This window comes from Leishmania major, chromosome 4 (genome assembly GCF_000002725.2).
Source record: "Leishmania major strain Friedlin complete genome, chromosome 4".
NCBI classification, from domain to species: Eukaryota; Euglenozoa; class Kinetoplastea; order Trypanosomatida; family Trypanosomatidae; genus Leishmania; species Leishmania major.
This window is the reverse complement of record NC_007245.2, coordinates 453,152-472,852: the sequence shown is the minus strand read 5'-3', so window position 1 is coordinate 472,852 and position 19,701 is coordinate 453,152. Positions and strand designations below refer to the sequence as shown.

Genomic DNA, 19,701 nt, shown 5'->3' with positions numbered 1-19,701 from the left:
GTAACCCTAACCCTAACCCTAACCCTAACCCTAACCCTAACCCTAACCCTAACCCTAACCCTAACCCTAACCCTAACCCTAACCCTAACCCTAACCCTAACCCTAACCCTAACCCTAACCCTAACCCTAACCCTAACCCTAACCCTAACCCTAACCCTAACCCTAACCCTAACCCTAACCCTAACCCTAACCCTAACCCTAACCAGTGCACTCGTATACCAGTACACCGTCACGCCCCCTGTGCTGTTTTGGAGAGTGTTTTTAGAACGTTGTGGCGCCAACGGTAGTTGTAGTAGATGAGAACGGCTGCGGCATACAGCCGCACAATGTGTGCAGCAATTGGCGGAAATGGGGGTGGACGTGAGTCACCAAAGTTTTTTATACAGAAGGAGAGCAGGCAGATTCATTTCTGTTTCAGCTACGTTTCTTGTCGCAGCTTGTCGCCAGCGGAAGTGTTAGGGTATGAACGCATACACATAAATGATGGGGTTTCTGCGAGTTGTTTTCTTGCTTTAAAGTGCGCATTGGAAATGCAGGGGGCCGGAAAGCGGGTAATCAGGATGGCGCTGCCGTTTTGGCGGCGATGCGCGTTCATGGCGCTTTGGGTGAAGACCATCCTAGCCACGCGAGCCCTTATACGGGGACACGTCGGCGCAACACTATCACGGAAAGAGAGCTGTTGGGCATTAAAAGTGCTTTTAGCCTTACAGGAAGATACAGCAGTTGCTTCCTTGAGGGGAGTAGCGTAACTGAAAGCGCAAAAGCATTGAGTCCCACATGACAAGCTGCGGATGCCGCGGGTGATCAAAAGAAGGTCACCGGCGCGAATACAATGGATGTGGCTCAGAGAGGGTGGATGCTTGCGGCTTGTCACCGGAAGGTTTCAGCACAGCGAATGTACAGTCGAAGTAGTAAACGGATCAAACGCTTTCCCGGTAATAGACCACGAGAGTGCCCAAGTCCAGGCGGAGGTACATGGCATTCCCAGCGTCGGACCCTTAGCCTATGGGGGGGGAGCCGCTGAGGAGAAGGGAGGGGGGCGGCTTTGTCTGCAAGCTGAAGCTTCAGTATACACGAAGGCCACAGTCAACTTCCCTTCTGTGTCCTTGCAGTAATCGAGCGTCCTGGGGATGGAACAGCACTGCATATGTTGCTGTAACGTGGCGTGGCGACACCGCTGAGTTTCTGGAATCTCAGCCTGTTCCCCCTCCCCCCCACTTCCATCATTGGTTGCAGAAGGGAGCAGTTTGGGACTTAGGAAGCTGGCATTCCCATCTGCCTCGGATGATCTCTCGTTTTTTTGTCGGTGTGTGTGGAAACCGTGATGTAAGTAGGTCTTAGTGTACGCGCTGTAGCTGTCATCGGGTCATGTTTAGAGAGGGCAATGATGTGGTGTGGAAATGTTAAAGGGGGGCTTTGCAGCAGTGATGCGGATGCTTTCTCACTCCACTCCTCTTTCTTGCTGTGCAGAGTTTCTTTGCGACTGAGAATGGCTGTTGTGAAAAGTGAGGCGCAGGCGCGTAAATGAAAGGGATGTGCGGCAAGTAGCGCAAGGGATGTAGATGCATGGGTAAAGGAGTTGGTAGAGACACCGATCCTGCCCGCTATGCTTTCTACTCGGACTTCTACGTAGATGGTGTCACGGCACTAGCGGTTATTCCAAGTCACGCTGTCTGCTACCGGACGTGAGCTGACGTGCTGTAATGCGTACCTGAGAGTGTTTTCTTTGAGTGTCCCTGCACTTGATTTCGCTGTCACTTTTGCAGGGAGCGCCACGGTTTCACACAGAACTGTCTTTTTGGTGTTCTTTCTGCGGAGAGCGTTAGGAAGAGGAGTTGAAATACCGAATCGAGGAAGTGATCATATATATTACTTATGGTGTGGTGTGATGGTTTACGACCCTTAGTGTGAATCGACAAGCCTATCATATACAGTGCTAGGGCTGGTGAGAACCGTGGCTTTAACAAACAACGGGTGTGCGGAATGTCGTTCTCGTGTGCGAAAGGTGGAATTCAGAGTACGATGTAGTGTCTGGCGCATGTGTGGCATCTTTGCACTGTGGTCGCCTGTATGATTTTCAACTATCTGTTGCTCGTGTGTTTTTCATCGATTTTTTTTCTGCAACCTTCCATTACTACAGTGGTAGGGACATGCTCTGCGCAATACTCCCAATCGACGTAGCGTAACGTGAATTTTTAGGTAGGTAGCGCTTTTTACAGGGGATAGGGCTAACATCGCGTTTTTCTGGCGCTTCTTTACAGAGCCATGTGAGGCGTAGCGTTGTGGAAGAAATTCGGTGTATATTTTTGCCTACAAGGGTCTATGAGCTGGGCTGGTTGTCCACGTACGCTGAAATTCCGAGAATCTGCATTAGTTTCTTGTCCTGCTTGTGTGTCTATGGATCTTTGGAACTGTCGTCGTTAATAGTTACTGTGTACGATGTTTGGATTTCTGGTTTTCTCCGGTGTATAAGGATACATGCATTGACAGGATCTCCCATGGAAGCCATGACAGTAGGGAACATGCTGGCATTCGCGGAATTTGTTTGCCGGTAAACCTAATTATCTTGCAATGAGTTTTGTGTGTTTGTGTGTCACTTTTGATATTACTGGAGCAAAGGCAACGTGTAAGGGTGTGCCAAAGTCAATGACTGCTTCGCCTTTTTCTTTTGGTTTGGTTTTGTTGCACTGTTGGTACGCTGTGAAGAGGCAGGCATGTTTATCGCCCTGTGTTGGCAGTGGAGAACTGCGAGCTCGGTGTTTGTGATGCTTTCGTGGTGTGTGGTTTTTGTGAACAATCTGCTCTTTCGCTCAGGATTTGTAATTGTTGCTTTGGTACGGTTGTGCTATGTGCCGTGGGTTCATAGAAGCTCATTTGCTTGTGAAGGGCATTCTAGGCTCACTGTTCCTAAGTGCAGGGTGGCTGGATACGACAGTAAGGAAATGCTTCCGAGTATTGGAGAACACATGTACTGTGCCGTTTTTCTAAGGCCTTTCGACTGAGTTTCGTCATTTTCTGGACAAGGTGTCTTGTTTAGTCAGGGGCAGATCAGAGGTGCTGCTTGAAGCAGCTTTTACTTCTTTTTCGGAAGAGAAGTTGCTGTTAACAGCGGGTTAGCCTTGTTTATGTGGTAGAACACCCCTATTTTTTTTTCTGTCGGTTCTGTGATATTGATTCTGGCAATAGCATTTTATTTTAGCTTGGCTTCTCACTGGAGTCACCCATGTGGTTCTTTATCTGGGCTGTTTTCGGGTCGTACGCAAAAAGAACGGCAAAGTGTCAGCAAGTGTGTTCTCTTGACTGAGCTATCAATTAGTTTTTTTTTTTTAATCAGATGCGTTATGTTTATGTCTTGTGCTCTGGTACTTGCGGACAATAGTCGTAAGACGGCCGTACAAAAGGTCTGCGGTGTGCGTGTCTGTTATGTAGTGTTGTGAGCATGAATGGAGAATGGGATGCGTGCGCGTTTACTGTCAGCCATGAAACTCTTCCCGCTGAATGGAGTTGCGAGAGAAGTAGGTTCCTTAACTGCGAAAGTGCGATGAATTGCGCACAGTAGTGCTTCCTGGGGCATTGCGAGCGCGAGGATGTGTTGCTTCGTTGGACGGATGTGAGGTTCTGTACGTCGGAGACCCTTTTTACGGCTTTTGAGCTTCTCGTCTTGTGGTCATTTTCGTGCGTGAGCCTGCTTGTGGATTTCGCTCAGAAAGCTGCCTTTGCAACGAAAGAAAAACATGGAGCTACTTTGCTAGCGTATCAGAAGTTGCCGTATGCTGCAAAATGCTGCCGGAGAGGTCGCGTCGCGTCTCATCTGGCGAGGTACTCGTTGTTGAGGCTTAGGTGTGAGTGTGACTGGGGTATTCAAATTATGTGACTCGCTGCTGAAGCAGCGCGTGAAGGGACCCTTCTAGCTGGTCGCAAGTGCGGTTGTGGGCGTTGGAGATGTTGTTTCTGGTGAGGGATTATCCGAGAAGGGGAAAAGGCAGAAGATGCCAGCCGTGTAGCTGAGTTGTACCTTCGGCTGAAGTGTTTGAATATTGTTTTTCACTGAGTGCGTAGATCTCGGCCCCTCGTCCTGCAATGTTTTCGTCGCGCATCGGTGTAGGTCGAATACCATGCTTGCCTTTCAGTGCGGGGTTTTTTCCTATAAAGCATTTATTGTCTCGACGCTTCTCCTGCTTGGTTCTCTCTCGCACTTGCATGACAGATTTCTAGATATCTTGCCTGTACACTCGTCATTAAAAACAGCTTATTCCCGGTTATTTTTCTCAACGAAGAAAATGGCTGACAACGAGCAGAGCTCCATCGTCTGCGATAACGGTTCCGGCATGGTGAAGGCCGGCTTCTCTGGCGATGACGCTCCTCGCCACGTTTTCCCTTCGATCGTGGGCCGCCCGAAGAACATGCAGGCCATGATGGGGAGCGCGAACAAGACGGTTTATGTTGGCGACGAGGCGCAGTCGAAGCGCGGCGTGCTGTCGCTGAAGTACCCGATCGAGCACGGAATTGTGACAAACTGGGATGACATGGAGAAGATCTGGCACCATACCTTCTACAACGAGCTGCGCGTGAACCCCGAGCAGCACAACGTGCTGTTGACGGAAGCGCCGATGAACCCGAAGCAGAACCGTGAGAAGATGACGCAAATCATGTTCGAGACGTTCAATGTGCCGTCGCTGTACATTGGAATTCAGGCTGTGCTGTCCCTGTATTCCTCTGGCCGCACCACCGGTATTGTGCTTGATGCGGGCGATGGCGTGACGCACACCGTTCCAATCTACGAGGGCTACTCCCTGCCGCACGCGGTGCGGCGTGTGGACATGGCTGGCCGCGACCTGACGGAGTACCTGATGAAGATCATGATGGAGACGGGTACGACGTTCACGACGACCGCGGAGAAGGAGATTGTGCGCAACGTGAAGGAGCAGCTGTGCTACGTAGCGCTGGACTTTGAGGAGGAGATGACGAACAGCGCCAAGTCGGCGAACGAGGAGGCGTTTGAGCTGCCGGACGGCAACGTCATGATGGTGGGCAATCAGCGCTTCCGCTGCCCAGAGGTGCTGTTCAAGCCGTCGCTCATTGGTCTCGACGAGGCTCCCGGCTTCCCGGAGATGGTGTACCAGTCCATCAATAAGTGTGACATTGATGTGCGGCGCGAGCTGTACGGGAACATCGTGCTGTCCGGTGGCTCGACCATGTTCCTCAACCTTCCGGAGCGCCTGGCGAAGGAGATCTCGAACCTGGCGCCGTCGTCGATAAAGCCGAAGGTGGTTGCGCCGCCGGAGCGCAAATACAGCGTGTGGATCGGCGGCTCGATTTTGTCATCGCTGACGACCTTCCAGACAATGTGGGTGAAGAAGAGCGAGTACGACGAGTCTGGCCCAAGCATCGTGCACAACAAGTGCTTCTGAAGGTCCTCACCCGACTGGGCAGCTGGAGTGCAGAGAACTTTGCGCGACCGGAAGACGCTAGTGAGATTGGGCACAGTGGAGCTAGCGTGCGCGCGGTAGCTTTGGCAGCACTGGGATTTTGTCCTCTGTACTGCCTGGCTCTCGTGTTTATTTTTGGTTAGAGTGTGCGTTGCTCTACTTTCAATCATCGTTTTGTTTTGTTTGTCTTTCATATTTATTTTTCAAGGAACTCTGATTGTCTTCATCCGCCCGGTTTTCCCCGTCTGGTCTCGCTTTGAGGTTGTTTTTATTTCTCTCCGGTTTTTCTCCATCGGGGTAAAAGTGCGTCCCGTGTGTCCACTCCACCAGTCCCCACAAACGGTTCAGATGTACGGAGCACGTGCTCTTCTCTGACGGGCCCTCTTTGCTCTTGCCGTCTTGCGCGGCCTCTAGCCTCCCTGCCAGGTACGAATGCTGACGCCAAGCAGCATTCTGCGCGGGAAAGCGTGGTATTCCCGACGAGGTAGATTGCGAGCTCGCATGTAGCGGCGACGGACATCCTACACACAATTACCCTCATGCAGAGCCTCAAGGCAAGGGAAGAAGAAAAAGGTTGACACGTCGTTACGTGTTTTTTTTTTGTGCCGGGGAGTAGGCTGGCGCCGATCTTCTTCAAGTATCCTTTTAAGTTTTACTAGCGATGCGCCTAGTGCGCGGGCTCCTCGCGTGCCGGCACGATGGCAGTCGCGGCCCTACGAGGGCTACAGGGATGTCGGGTGGTGTCGCTGATGATCGGCATCAATCGCACGTCGCGTGATACGTGACCATGAGCACAGCCTGGTCATGATCTTCTCCTCTCCATACAAGTGGTCAGTTGGTTCTCATTAGCAGGCATGCAGCGCCGGTGTCGCTTTGTATGTGCAAGGAAGGGACTCTCTATGAATTAGTGCCACTCGTTACGTATTTTTTTTCCGGCTTCTACCCTTTTTCTTCCTCGTTCTGGTCATCACGTGAGACATGAACACACCCACACAAACACACGCACACACAGCCCCTATTCATAGTAAAGACAATCGGATTTGTTTTGGTTTCTCTGCACCCGCGTATAGTTTGAGGTGCCACCGCATGAGCCAGTGTGTTCCATCAGGCTTTTTCTTCTTTTGGCTCTCTTGTGTTTGCTTGCGTTTGCGTATCGCACCTCGAGCGGATGGCCGAAAATGGTCGAAATGCTGTGCCAGAGGGCACGATGCCAACTGTCTTGGGCAATGGCGATGCCGAGTACCCCGACCCTCGCACAAGCAGGCAGGGCAACTTCGCGGCAGTCAACAGCAGTGTACTAAATAGCAGCGAGGGCAACGCGATTTCTAGTTTCTTGCTTATTGGCAAGCTCAAGTCCGTTGTGTACGAAGTTTTGTACAACTTGGAAAACCATGCGCATTTACATGACATAGATGAATTTATCGCCGTAACGGAGGACTGCCTGAAGGCGCTCAAGACCGTCAAGGTGGAGCGGCGCATTGAAGCGCGCAGAATGAATCTCTCCATGCGCAACCAAGTCAACTCTTTAGTGAACACGCTGGCGACGCCTTCGAACAGGGAGGCTGACGACGCGTTAGGCGAAGCTGTGCGGGCCTCCGCCACCACGGTGAGCCAGGGTCCCAAAAATTACAAAGCGGCGCTCCTCAAGCAGAAGCTTACGTCTCCCAAGCACTCTCCTGTGCGGGCAGAGGTGCAGACAAGGGGCGACGTGGAGGCTGCTCGGTACGCATCCGCGCTGCGCGCGGAGGAGCGTCAGAGACAGGCAGAGGAGCGGCGGTTCGATATTCTGCAGGAGATGAAGCAGAAGTCGGAGGTGGCCGATGCCCGAAGCCTGCGCGCCAAAGCGCGGCGCGAGGAGGCTGAAACAAAGCAGCGGATGGAGACGCAGGATCGGATGGACAACGGAGTGCGCCGTGCGGAGGAGGCGCGGCGGCAGACTCGCGAGAAGGCCCAGCGCGCCCACTCCCGTGTGGAGGAGGTGCTACTCACGAAGGAGCTGCGGCAGCAGAACAAAGCGCTTCTATTGGACAAGAAAATGAGCGATGTGGAGCATAACCAGGAGCAGATGCGAGAGAAACTGCAAAAGCAGGCACAGGAGCGGCAGGAGGCTGTGCGAGCCGCCGCTGAGCGTCGCCGAAACTTAAGCCAGGAGCGACAGGAGAAGCAGCAGCAGCGCGAACAGCACCGTGTTGACAATCTTCGCCGCGTCGACGAGCAGAAGAAAGTGGACCAGGAAGTGAAGCAGCAGAAGGCACGAGAGTGGGAGAAGAAGGTGCAGCAACACCACGTCGACACCACCGCAGAGGCGGAGGCGAAGAGTCGCAAGACGGAGGAAAAGTTTCAGCAGAGCGCTCATCTGTTGGAGGAGCAGCGGGAGAGGCGGCAGCAGAAACTGGAGCGGCAGGAGCAGAAGCTGCGCGAGGCGAAGGAGCGTCGGGACAGGGAGCTGGCGGCTCGGACAACGTTGGAGGAGATGATGCCGCCCCTGTCAGAGCAGGAGGTGGAACAGCAAGCGTCGCGCTTGTCGCGTCTGTCCATCACAGCTGCGCACCACGGCAAGGTGTTTGCGGACACGTACCGAAAGATGTCGGCGCACCCCACCAAAGATTTGAATCGCAGCAGGCTGCGCGTCGTTTTTAGTCGTCTCGCTTCAGCCGTGGCGACGCCGTCAGTGGTGCAGTGCAGGCATCCCTTGAGTGAAATCACCGCTGCAACTCTCGGGGATGTGGACTACGAATTCGTGCGCTACTTCTACGCGTTCGAGACACTGGTCAAGGTACTCGTGGAGGCTCGGAAAGCGCGCGACTTTGGGGTCATGAGGCAGACAACCGACATCTTGCTGTCGTGGTTTGTGGATGAGAAGGAGGGAAGAGAGAACGTGGTGTACTTCATCAAGAGTGGCTGCACGGTGTTGCTGTTGACCTGCCTGCGTGATGAGGCTCACGCGCTGATCCTTCAGCAGAACGCCGATGCTCTCCGCTGCACAATGGAAGTGCTGGGCACGTGTCTTGAGCGTATCAGCGCGGAGTCACAGGGAGCAGCGAAGTTGGCGCCGGTGCGGGACCAGCTACTCAACGAGATGGAGGTTGTCGGTGTTGACCGCGTCTGCATCGCAGTGCTTCAAACGTGCACAGAGGAAGGTGAGCTGCAACTTGCCTACACCGCCCTGTGCATTATTCACACAGAACTGAGCGTGGTAACCCGTCGAAAAGGAGAGGTAAAGCGGAACTGGTTTCAGCAAATCACGACGTCCCTCTTTACGCTGCTGCAGAACATGCTGACGCCGAACGGATCGCCGCTGCGGGAGAGTGATGCGAGCCTTTCATGCGAACGGGTGACTATACTGTTTTGCCTGTTTCGCACCCTCAACACGCTCGCGCGCTGGCAGCTGACGAAGTTCCAAGAGCTGCTGCACGACGGTTCGACCGACGCGGGGGCCGCCATGGAGGCGATGCAAGAGAGGAAGGGCGAAATGAAACGCACCCCCTCTGCGGACTCGCTGCCAGCGCTCATCACTCGCACGGAGCTGTTTCACATTCTCAACGGATTTTTCATGTTCATCCACGGCCACCTCGAGGAGCTGGAGACAGTTCCGGCCTCGGAGGACGCCGAGGGGGCGACTGGAAAGGGCATCAAAAGCTCCTTCACAGAGGCGCTGCAGTTCGGCATCACGTTGAACAGTTTCCCAGCCTTCCCTTGCAGCAGCAGCTCCGATCTGGGCGATTCGCAGAAGTTAGGCGGCAAGCACTACCACCTGCGCGCGACCCTGCACGAGTGCATTCTCCTCGTCGGTTACCTCTGCTTCGACGACGCACCGCTCCAAGACATGATGGGGTGGGGGAAGAAGAAGCCACTCCTGGGAACGATGCTGAACGTGCTGCCCATCACCTACTTCTCCAATGCGCGGCACATTTTGTTTCCGACAATCCTCTCCGCGATTCTGCAAAATAACCGAAACTCGATGATTGTCCGCGAGGAGATGTCCCTCGCGGAGCTGCAGCAGTTCATCTCCCAGGAGTACGATCCGTTGACCAAGAAGGCAAAAATGTACGCCCAGGAGCATCATAAGCAGCTAGTGGCGCATAAGATGGAGACAGATCCCCGCTTTGCACTCATGGTGAAGCTGCAGGGCAAGTCGTGGGCGGACATGGCGGACGACGACGACTCCCCGCCGGCGACGCCGCGCTCCTCCGAGACAACGAGCACGACGCCGGCGGTGGAGAAGGAGAAATTATGCAAAGGACTTCGAGCAATGTCACTGAACCAAAGCAACTACTTCAAGCTAGAGAGACGGCTGCCCATATCGTATTGGCCCGCCGCGATGGAGCAGCTGGAGAAGCTGCGCCAGCTGTAGAGTGTGCCGTGACGTACCGTGTGTTTTTGTCGTTGCTTCGGCTTCGTTGCTTTTTTTTTAAGCGTCTTTCACGTGTTTCTTCTGAACGTCATGCGAGATGAATCAATGAGACACTCTACACGCATACGCAAATAGATGCACGCATGCGTGCCCAGGAATGCACGAAATACTCGATCCAAAGCAAGCAAGCTGAGGAAGTGGTTCACAATAGGATGGATGCGGGCTTCTACGCGGTGCGTCGGTCCCCGTTGCTGCTGGGGACAAGGTGCAGCGGGCGAATGAGCTTTCATGGTGCTCTGTCGAACAGCGTGTAGGTTAGGAGATGTTTCGGCCGTTTGTTTCGTTCGCATCCCGCTAGTCGAGCGCCGCGGCGTCGCTGTTGACAAGACGTGAAGGGTGTGAACAGATACGCAGTGACATCCGCGGATGTTTTACGAGCGGAGATGCTGTTGCCCTCTTCTTGCGTGCCGCCTTCACAGCCCTACTTTTTCATGTTTTCCCTTGTTGTAGGGTGGCGTGTTCCCTGCATCGACGTCTCATCCCGCTTCTCTCATTGCGCTCTCCCTTTTTGCTTGAGCGTGTGCAATCTCTGCTGTGCTATCATCACCTCTCCCGTACCCACTTCACCCTTTGACAGATATTAAAGGAAAGAGAAATCGAGTGCTTCACCCGTCATTACCTCGCTCGTACCTCTACATACGCACCTCTGCACTCCGTTGCTGTGGCAGTACCTACCCACGCGGCGCCGCGGAGTACGACACCAAATACAAAGAGCGTTGTCACCTAACTTGCGCCGAGGCCCGTTCCAATCTCTGTCGCCCCCCCCCCTATTCTATAATTGGCCCACCAGCAGAGCAATCCCAGAAATCCTCGCGTTCGCCGAGCTCCCTTCCTCCCTTCTCTCTTCTCCGCCTTTGTTCTCGCCTTCATACACTCGTGCAGCTGATATAAAGCGAGACGAAGCGCTTTGTCGATCACGATGCCAGAGATATCTTCGGAGGTGGCACCCGCCATCAAGTCCATCTTTCAAGGACGCTTTTTCCTCACGAAGCTGCTCGGCAAGGGTGGCTTCGGCGAAGTCTACGCGGCCATTCAGACGTCCAGCAACGAGATGGTGGCAGTGAAGATGGAAAAGAATAACGGCCGCAACTCGTTTCTCTTCCACGAGGCGCGCGTAATGCAGGACATTCAGAAGACCCCCACGAAGGATGGCATTTCCGGCATTGCGACACTGAAGTACTTTGGACAGGAGGGCGACTACCGCATGCTGATCATGTCGATGCACGGCGCATCGCTCGAGGACTTCCACGAGAGGTTGGGCCGCTTCTCTCTCAAGACAACTGTCATGCTGGCGGGCCAGATGCTGTCGCGCCTCGAGTACATCCACTCTGTGGGCTACGTGCACCGTGACCTGAAGACGGACAACTTCCTTGTCGGCAAAGGCTCCTTCTCGAATCGCATCTTCATGATTGATTTTGGCCTAAGCTCCAAATTCATCGGCTCCGATGGAAAGCACCGTGACATGTTCACTGGTCGGTACTTCTTGGGTACCTCGCGCTTCGCTTCGCTGCGGACGCATCAGGGATACTCGCAGAGCCGCCGTGACGACCTGGAGCAGCTAGTGTACATCATGATTTACATGTATCGTGGTCGCCTGCCGTGGTCGGGCCTCAACATCAAGGACCTTTCGGCCAAGGAGCGCAAGATCGGTCAGATCAAGGCTGATTTGAGCTATAGCCAGATTTGCGCCAAGTGCCCTCAGGTTTTTGAGCACCTTCTCTTCTACTCCCGAAACATGGAGTTTGCCGAGACCCCACAGTACGACATGTGCCACGCCCTTCTCCAGTCCGTTTTAGACTCCATGAGCCCCCGCGAAACGATGGACTACGTCTTTGATTGGAACGTGCCAGCTAGCAAGCCGACTCGTCAGTCGCTTTCGCCGCGCGACGAGATCGCTCCTGCAAACGCCAACGCTGCAAACCAACCAAATATGCTCAGCGGTGCGGATGGCAAGGGTATGTTCTCTGGCTTTGGCAGCAGCAACCCGCCAGAGAACATCTTCAGCATCGGTGGCCACGGCGCATAATATTGCTGCCACCGACCACATGTAAACACAGGTATGTGGTAACGTCCGATGTTGCCTTTGTCTCGCATCTCGCCGCCTGTCTCGTTTCTTGAGTCTCCTTTCGATCCCCCACGCGCACACACAAATCTTTCCCACTCCCTACTCTCTCTCTCTCTCTCTCTCTGTCCCCCTTTTTGGGTGCGATGTCGTTCTGCTTTCTTATTCTGTACATTTCGCAGTTAAAAAAACGTAAAAGGCTGGCGCCAGCCCATTTGTGTTTGTGTGCGTGCTTTCTTCTCGGTTCTCCTTCCTTCCTATGTGTGCTACTTTTCCTCTCCTTTCCCCCCTTTTCCTGTTGTTCCTCGCACACCCGCTTTTGTATTGCCTTCGTGTGCTTGTCTTCTCCCTGTCCCTCACCCTCCGTCGTTCGCCCTCCTGGCCGTTTCTTTGCGTTTTGTACGTGTGCGTTTTCATCGTTTGTATTACACCCGACAATCAAAGACCCTCCTCCCCGACTTTCTCCGCTCTGTTGTCGCGCGTTCCTGAGTCTCGTTTTTGTGGTTTACCTGTCCTATGGCCCCCATCATACATTTGTATATCCACCAGGCCGCACATTTTTCTGTAACCCTTATCACAGCGCACCACGTACGACGTGGGCCTTAGCTGCCGCGCCATTCGGCACACCCATGTGTGTGTGTGTGTGTGTGTCTGCTGAGTTTAGCGGTCGATCGTAGTATAGGCATATTCAAGATAACACTACTTCCACCTCTGTGGTCTTTTTTTTTCGTTCTGATTGATGTGGCGTAGTTCACACCACGACCCACCCACCTTGAATGAAAATGATCCCTTTTTCTTTTTAAACCTATGCTCCTGCGCCTCACTTTGTTTACCTATTCATCGTCGCACATCCATATATGAGTGCGAATGTACAGACCTTCCCCCTGTTTTTCTTGTCTCTCACTTCGTTCATACTCTTGCACCTCTCAATGTGACAGAGCCATGCAGATCTGCCCTCCCCCAAACTTCTATAATCTTACGAAACGAATCAAGATTGTTTTTTGTCACTGAGTGCCTTCGGCTGATATACCCTACCCCCCACTCGTCCCTTCATCTCCCCACCGCCCAGAGCAGAAGAGAGAGCGATGCGCCTTGTGTGGTTGACGCATTTCGTTCTTCTCTTTTGCTGTGTCCTTGATCAATGAGGAGGGACTTCTTCTCCCCCTGTTGTTGTGCATGTTGTGTGTGTGTGTGTGTGAGTGTGCACACGTTTTTATTTAGCATGCTTTCTGTGGTGCGTGTATGTGTCTTCCTCCTCCGTCTCTTGATGTGCGCCCGTGCTTTACTGCTTTGCACCAGTTGCTGTACTAACGTGACTGGTCAAGTCGTTTTCTCCCTCGTCTCTTTTCTCTGTTTCTCTGCTGTGTTAGTTGTCTCTTTCGTGGGCTTCTTTCTCGCTTTCTTGCACCCTTTGAGCGTCAGAAACGGATGTGTGCTCATTATCTTCGCGCTGGGGTTCTTTACGCGGCAGCGAGCTTCCCGGGAGGAGGGGGGCAGAATACTTCTCAGGTGTCACAGAACTCAAGCTTTTGGCGGAATAAAGAAAAGGGAAAAGGTGAGGCCGCTCATCTCCTCCACGGCGCACAGAATCTCGCACTCGTACCGAACAAGGGATCCTTTGGCAACCAGCTCCGTGTTTCTTCCCTGTGAATTTGGGACGAAGAGAAGCAACGGCATGACTTATACCTGAGCAGCTTCTCTCGACTATATTCTTATCTGTTCTCTGTGTGTTTCTGTTTACGTGTCTCTATGTGTGTTGTTTTTATTGCTTTTCAGCGATGCAGACGTGTATACACACTCACATCCGCACTCCAGTGAGTTGCCCTGTGCTTGTTTTTCTGATCACATTGCATAACTTCCATGCCAAGTATCACATTTTTCGCTTGAAAGTGTGCGTGCGGGTGTAGAAGGAGATGCCTGTGGAGGTTGCAACGCGTATTTACACATGTGTACACGCGCGCTCACGCTGCGCACAGCCCGTACGAAGCCTTTACCAAGCGCGCTCTGCAGGGTTAGTGGGGGCGGGGCTGGTGAATTGAAAGAGGTGTCGCCGGTGACACGCAAGGAACAGCAGCAAACTTGACATCCCCGTTGCCCGCTCGTTCTCGTCGTTTTTCCACTCTCTTTTCATGCTGCATCGTGCTGTGTGTGCGCGAGCAAGCGTGATTCAGGCTGTGTGTATGCATGTGTGTTTCTTTTCTGCGACATTTTACGAATCATGGATGAGAGCCTCAGGGGTACTCCCTTCTCCTTTTCGGTGTATGCGCATGTGAGAGCATACTTGTCTAGTTTTTCTTCTCCTTCCTTTTTTCTCTTTTTTTTCTTGCGCAGGTTCCCCGAGAAGGGTGCGTCAACGAATGCCAGGAGAACAGAACGCATGAATCAAGTCACAGCTGCATCTGCCGCATCTTGTATAGTTTCTCTCTCGCACGCGGGGCCTTTTTTCAGCAACCCTAGCGCAACAAAGAACCTCTCCTTACAAGAAAGGAAGAGAGGTAGGGAAGGAGAATTGAGACAGACCGTCAAGTGGGCAGGTAAAACTGAACGAAGTGTGGCAGCCATGCACATGAATATCCAACACTTTTGAAGACAAAGGTAACGACAAACCAAGGACTTTCTTCGCTCTTCCCTTTTTGTGTACCTCTCTCACTTTCCATTTTTCCCGACTATAAACATGCTGCTGCTTTTCTCCGGTGCCCCCTTCCTCTTTGTTTTTTTCTTTCACCGCGTGCGTGTATTTCACCTTTTTGCTTCTCTACATCATCACGGCTCACTTTTCACCTCGTTTTCTCTCTTCTCTGTGCGCCTCCGCACGCCTCTCTCTCTCCAGCGAGGGCACTATCCTGTCTCTGTCCAGTGAGCCTTGTAAATGCAGGGCCCTCATGAACACCAATATTATATGTCCCGCATGGAGCTCTGGAAGTGACGACGAAAAGAAATATGTGTGACGTACACGTAACTGGTTTCGAGGATGTGAGCATTACCCCTTTTCAAACTGCAGAACGTCTGAAGATGATCTCTCTTCTCTTTCACGCTGTTGAGGCAGGCGCGTCTTTGTCTGTGTGCGTGTGTCAGCTGGACTGACGCCGGTGCAGATAGACTGTATGCTAGAGTGTCTGGCGAACCTTGATCGCGTCGTCCGGTGTGGCTATCTATGACTGCGCTCGTGCAGCTTACTGCAGGCCGGAGGATGTCTCATCGGCTCGTGTTTGGGAGAAGGGTAGAATCACGTCTTTTTTTCGCATTTAGCGCGGATCTCTTCACGCTGCTGAAACCCTTCTCGTTTGCCTTCCCCCTCTCTGCCCCACCATCCCTTTCCCGTGCACCCCCCCCCCCGCCAACTGCGGACGTTCTCCCCCTTTGCTCGTTCCCGCAAAGATTCACACGCGCTCATCTCCTCTTCCGGTTACACAAGGACTTCTACTATCCGCCTAGAGGTGAGACGCATCACACACCTCCCACGTCTGTCAGAGGGCACCACCACGGGCTCGTCTTGCCTTTTTCTTCCTTCGTTAGCCTCAACCCTTCCCGCGCGCTGCTTCATCGAGCAAATGTTCCGGCGTTGCGCTCGACGTCTAGGCCATCAGCTCATCAAGGAGCCGATGGGTCACGAAGAGACCACCTTCTGTCGTGGTGACCGCACTCGCAACAACGCTCTCCAGCACATATACAGACTTACCGGGCTTTGCGGAGTGGGCTGCGTGCTGGCGCTTTTCTCCTTTGTGTCGGGGCAGCGTCGCCTTCAGACCACAATTACGGCAGACGGCACCATTACCAAAGGGACCTGCCCCACGAAGTGGTGGAACTTCTGAGCCTCCTGGCAAGGGAGAAGCGGTGTGGTGCGTACGAGGCTTCTCTGCTGCGTAGGCACAGGGAAGCATTCTGCAAGTGACGAGCATGGAGGGCAGACGCCGCGCTGACGGCACAAGTCCTTTCTGTTTCGGCTCCGCGTCGCTGGTCTTTTTCGTTCGCTGGTCTCTCTTCTTTCTACTGTGCGTGATAGCGATCGGTTTAGTGTCGTGGGGCAGAAAGTACACGTGCCTGTCGCGGAGCCGATCTCCCCCAACACCTACTGGTGTTCGCTTTCTTTGGGGGACGAGGTGCAGACGTGTGCACCATCCGTGTTCGGCTCTCCTTTGCCTGCGGTGTTCTCTTACTGAAAAGCGGTGTGCTGTTGTTTTCGTTTTGTCACTGTCTCGGGCTTGCGTAAAGTAGTAGTCTAACGATTCCCACACCCACCGACAAAGAGGACAGTGCCCCATGAGGGAAGTGAGGTAACAAAAAAAAAAGTAATAGGAAAGAGGCGCCCGCTTCCCTTTCCCCCCTCTTTGTTTTTTTGTCGGCTTCGTGGATGGCCCCCTTGGGCTGCCATGTGGGCCATCTTCAAAACCTTGCACACTACAGGCGTGCCTCAAATGCATTGAGCTACAGACTTCCCCCCCCCTCCACACGCACACACACAGACGGAGTAGTGAGACCACAGTGATGGATGTACTCTTGGCCCAGTTTCTTTCTTCAGTATGTTCCTTCATATGTGAAGCATCTTTCGTGTCTCGTGCGCGGCACCGCACTCTCCTTCCTTCGTTCTCTTTCCTAACACTGTCTCCTGCTTGCACATATTGTGGGATAGATCGAAGCGCGCCTGCTCTCCCCCTTCTCTACCGCAGCTGCCTGCGACTTTTCCGATTTTTAATTGGTTGTGGGGCTGAAAAGTGTGTGTGTTTGTGTGTGCTTTCTACTGTGCTCCGGTTTCGTTGTGCGGCCTCGACGACCTTCTCACACGATGCCGCCGAAGCGCCCCACCAAGCCTCCTGGTGGCAAGAGTGTGCGCAAGCCTGTTGCCAACCGCACCAAGATGCGTTCACTGTCCCTTCAAGAAGTGTACATACGATCGTGTGCGGAGATGGGGCTGCGGCCCAATAGCGGCTTTACAAGCTTCCTGCCTGACCGATGCGGCGTCGATTATGCCGAGGACACGGTTGACCTTAGCCGAAATTATGTGGGGGACAAGGGTATCGCGCCTATCCTTGCCACTATCGAAAAGATGCCTAACGTGCGCGCCCTCATCCTCTCCGAGAACGGCTTGCGCAATCGCGGAGTAGAGCTGTTGTGCGCTAGTGCGGCCAACATGCCGAACTTCGAGTTCATTGAACTCTCTGACAACTTTATCAGCGAAGGGGCGGCTGTGGCCCTCTTCGGACTTATCGAGCACCACCGCCAACTTCAAGTGGTCGTTTTCGAAAACACTAAAATACCGGTGCAATGGAGAGTCAAGCTGCTTGACATGCTCGCCTCAAAGCGCAGCACGAGGCAGAAGCAAGTCCGTGCTTCCATCCTCGTGAGCTAAGAGGCGCGTCTTTCTACCTCTCCCTGTTGCACGCCACATGTCAACACGTGGCCTTTTCCCACACAATCTTCCTTACCGCGCTTTGCTGCGCGAAAAGAAAAGGACGGAGAGATCGGAGTTTACTCTTTGATGTACATCAGCTGCTCCTCTGCCTCTGAGAGAGAGAGAGACACACACACACACACACACACACACAGGCCTGGAAACAAGCAACAACAAAAGAAACATGAAGTAGCGCTACCCGAATTTGAAACAAGCAACAGTTGCATGGCGACTGCGCATGCGTCTACGTTGTACCCTCTTCATTAGTTTCTCACTAGATCGGCGCATATCTCTCCCTCTTCCTCTCACTACTGCCATTGCGACACACTCGCGACGGGTACGAGGGGGTCGATCGGAGGATGAAAGGCGGTGAGGAGGAGAGCTGGCCAATGAAAGTACGTGAGAGCGAGGGGAATGTGAATGCTGAGCGCCTCGCCGCCACTTCTCCGCTCCTCGTTCTGATTTCCATGGTTGAGTGCAATGGCAGGCTGCTGAAGGCATGGTATTGTACCAAACCCTTTGACTCCCACGAGGCCTTGCCCGCCACTTTACACCTCCTCACTGTCAAGTGGGCGTATTCCCTCTTCCTCATCTATCCCCTTCCCCACACGTACATACGTAATACTCGGTGTATTCCGCCCGGCCTGGTGGCGTTCCTCCGTCTTCCTCTCGTCCCTTTCATTCCTCGCAGCGTGGATGCTGGTTACAGTACAGCGGTGAGGTTTATCATCGACGAGGCTGTGAGGCTCTTGCTCTCTCTCTCTCTCTCACACACGCACACACACGCAGTCTCTACCCCTCCCCACCACGCACACCTCTTTCGCCGAGGTCGATGTTGCCGAGGGTAGTGCGACTGGAGGCCGGCATCCCCCCGGCACATCAAAGCGTCTTTGACTTTCTGCTCAGCGTGGCTGCAGAAAACAAGCTCAAGGCAACGCTGCGTGTAGCGGGTGGGTGGGTGCGGGACATGTTGCTCGGTTTGCACTCGAACGACATTGACATTGCCATCGAGACCCACGCAGGCGCGAAGATCGTCACAGGCGAAGCCTTCGCCCACCGCGTATCCGAGTACCAGCTGGCTCACGGCGGCCGGGGCCACACAGTGAGCGTCATTCGAGCCAACCCGGCCCTCTCCAAGCACATTGAAACTGCCACGGTACGTGTTCACGAAATCCCGGTAGAGCTCTGTGCTCTGCGCACGGACGTGTACACAAATGAGTCGCGCATTCCCCAAGTGCGCCCGGCGGCCCCCGTGGAGGATGCGCAGCGTCGCGACTTCACCATCAACGCTCTCTTCTACAACTTGCACACCGGCATGGTGGAGGACTACACCACCGGCTTGGAGGACCTGCGCCTACGCATCATCCGGTGCCCGCTGGAGCCGCGGACGACTTTCATGGACGACCCACTTCGCCTGCTGCGCGGCGTGCGTTTTGTTGGTCAGCTAGGCGCGCTCAACTTTTCTCTGGATGAGTCGATCACCAGCTGCGTGGATGATTCCCTGCTTCAAGTGCTTCAGCAGAAGGTGTCTCGGGAGCGTGTCGGGAAGGAGTTTGTGAAGATGATGGCAGCCGCTCACCCGGAGCGGTGCATTGCGCTGCTGCATGGCATGCACATTCTGCAGCACGTCTTACTGGTCAGTGTGGTGATGCGGCAGGTGCCCGGCAAGAAGCAGCTGTCAAATGAGATCGAGCGAGTGGAGAGGTTGGTAGATCTTTATCCGGATGGATCGAAGAGGCTGGAGACAGTGATGCGACTGAGCGCTGTCGGCTTGCCGTGCCTCGCCAATATCGGCGCGGCGGCCGAGTTGTCCGAGGGGCAGCGAGTGGAGGTGGCTCTCTTCTTTCTCGTCATTCCCTTCTTTCGTGGTGCGACGGAGGGTGTTGAGGAGACGGTGCGCAATGTCTGTATGAATGGGCTGAAGCTTCCGTTGGCGAGCTGCGACTGTGTGCGGCGCTTGATCGACGCGTACAACCATCTCCACGCGCAGTCCATGAGGATGGATGAGCTCGCTGCCGAGACGCTTCGCCCCGAAACAGTGAGAAAGGTGTTTGACGCCTTGAACATCCTGAACGACAAGCACGTCTTTCGTCATGCCCTCCAAGTTGTTCTGCTAGTCTACATGTTAATCGAGGAATCAGCTCACCTACTGTCAGGGGGCAGAATACAGCAGGCTACGAGCGACTTCTCCGCGGCGTGGGCGCGGGTCGCCGAGCACCCCGTGCTGCTGGATGCCTTCCAGCTGAGGCTGCCCATCAATGGAAAGGACCTGCAGAAGGTGTACGGCATTCCACCCAAGAACGTTGGAACAACGCTGCTAAAGATGCGGCTCAAGCTCGTGCTCTGCCCCCGAATGACGCCTGAAGACGTTGCGCAGTGGCTGGTGGAGGGTGCGCAGATGTGACGC

The 19,701-nt window shown here is 53.9% G+C and overlaps 5 protein-coding genes across 5 annotated transcripts; all 5 read left to right on the top strand.

Annotated features, from left to right (window-relative positions):
• Positions 1-4,280: 4,280 nt before the first annotated feature.
• On the top strand, positions 4,281-5,411 carry ACT (actin; the record flags this gene model as incomplete). The annotated part of the gene is made up of 1 exon (XM_883541.1): positions 4,281-5,411. The coding sequence occupies one exon, from the start codon at positions 4,281-4,283 to the stop codon at positions 5,409-5,411; it is 1,131 nt and encodes a 376-aa protein (XP_888634.1).
• A 1,186-nt stretch (positions 5,412-6,597) lies between these two features.
• LMJF_04_1220 (conserved hypothetical protein) lies at positions 6,598-9,783 on the top strand (the record flags this gene model as incomplete). Its single annotated transcript, XM_883540.1, has 1 exon — positions 6,598-9,783. One exon carries the CDS (start codon positions 6,598-6,600, stop codon positions 9,781-9,783), a length of 3,186 nt encoding a protein of 1,061 aa, XP_888633.1.
• Positions 9,784-10,762: 979 nt separating this feature from the next.
• LMJF_04_1210 (putative casein kinase I) lies at positions 10,763-11,869 on the top strand (the record flags this gene model as incomplete). Its single annotated transcript, XM_883539.1, has 1 exon — positions 10,763-11,869. The coding sequence occupies one exon, from the start codon at positions 10,763-10,765 to the stop codon at positions 11,867-11,869; it is 1,107 nt and encodes a 368-aa protein (XP_888632.1).
• Positions 11,870-16,688: 4,819 nt separating this feature from the next.
• LMJF_04_1200 (conserved hypothetical protein) lies at positions 16,689-17,252 on the top strand (the record flags this gene model as incomplete). The annotated part of the gene is made up of 1 exon (XM_883538.2): positions 16,689-17,252. The coding sequence occupies one exon, from the start codon at positions 16,689-16,691 to the stop codon at positions 17,250-17,252; it is 564 nt and encodes a 187-aa protein (XP_888631.2).
• Positions 17,253-18,126: 874 nt separating this feature from the next.
• LMJF_04_1190 (putative tRNA nucleotidyltransferase) lies at positions 18,127-19,698 on the top strand (the record flags this gene model as incomplete). The annotated part of the gene is made up of 1 exon (XM_883537.1): positions 18,127-19,698. One exon carries the CDS (start codon positions 18,127-18,129, stop codon positions 19,696-19,698), a length of 1,572 nt encoding a protein of 523 aa, XP_888630.1.
• Positions 19,699-19,701: the final 3 nt, after the last annotated feature.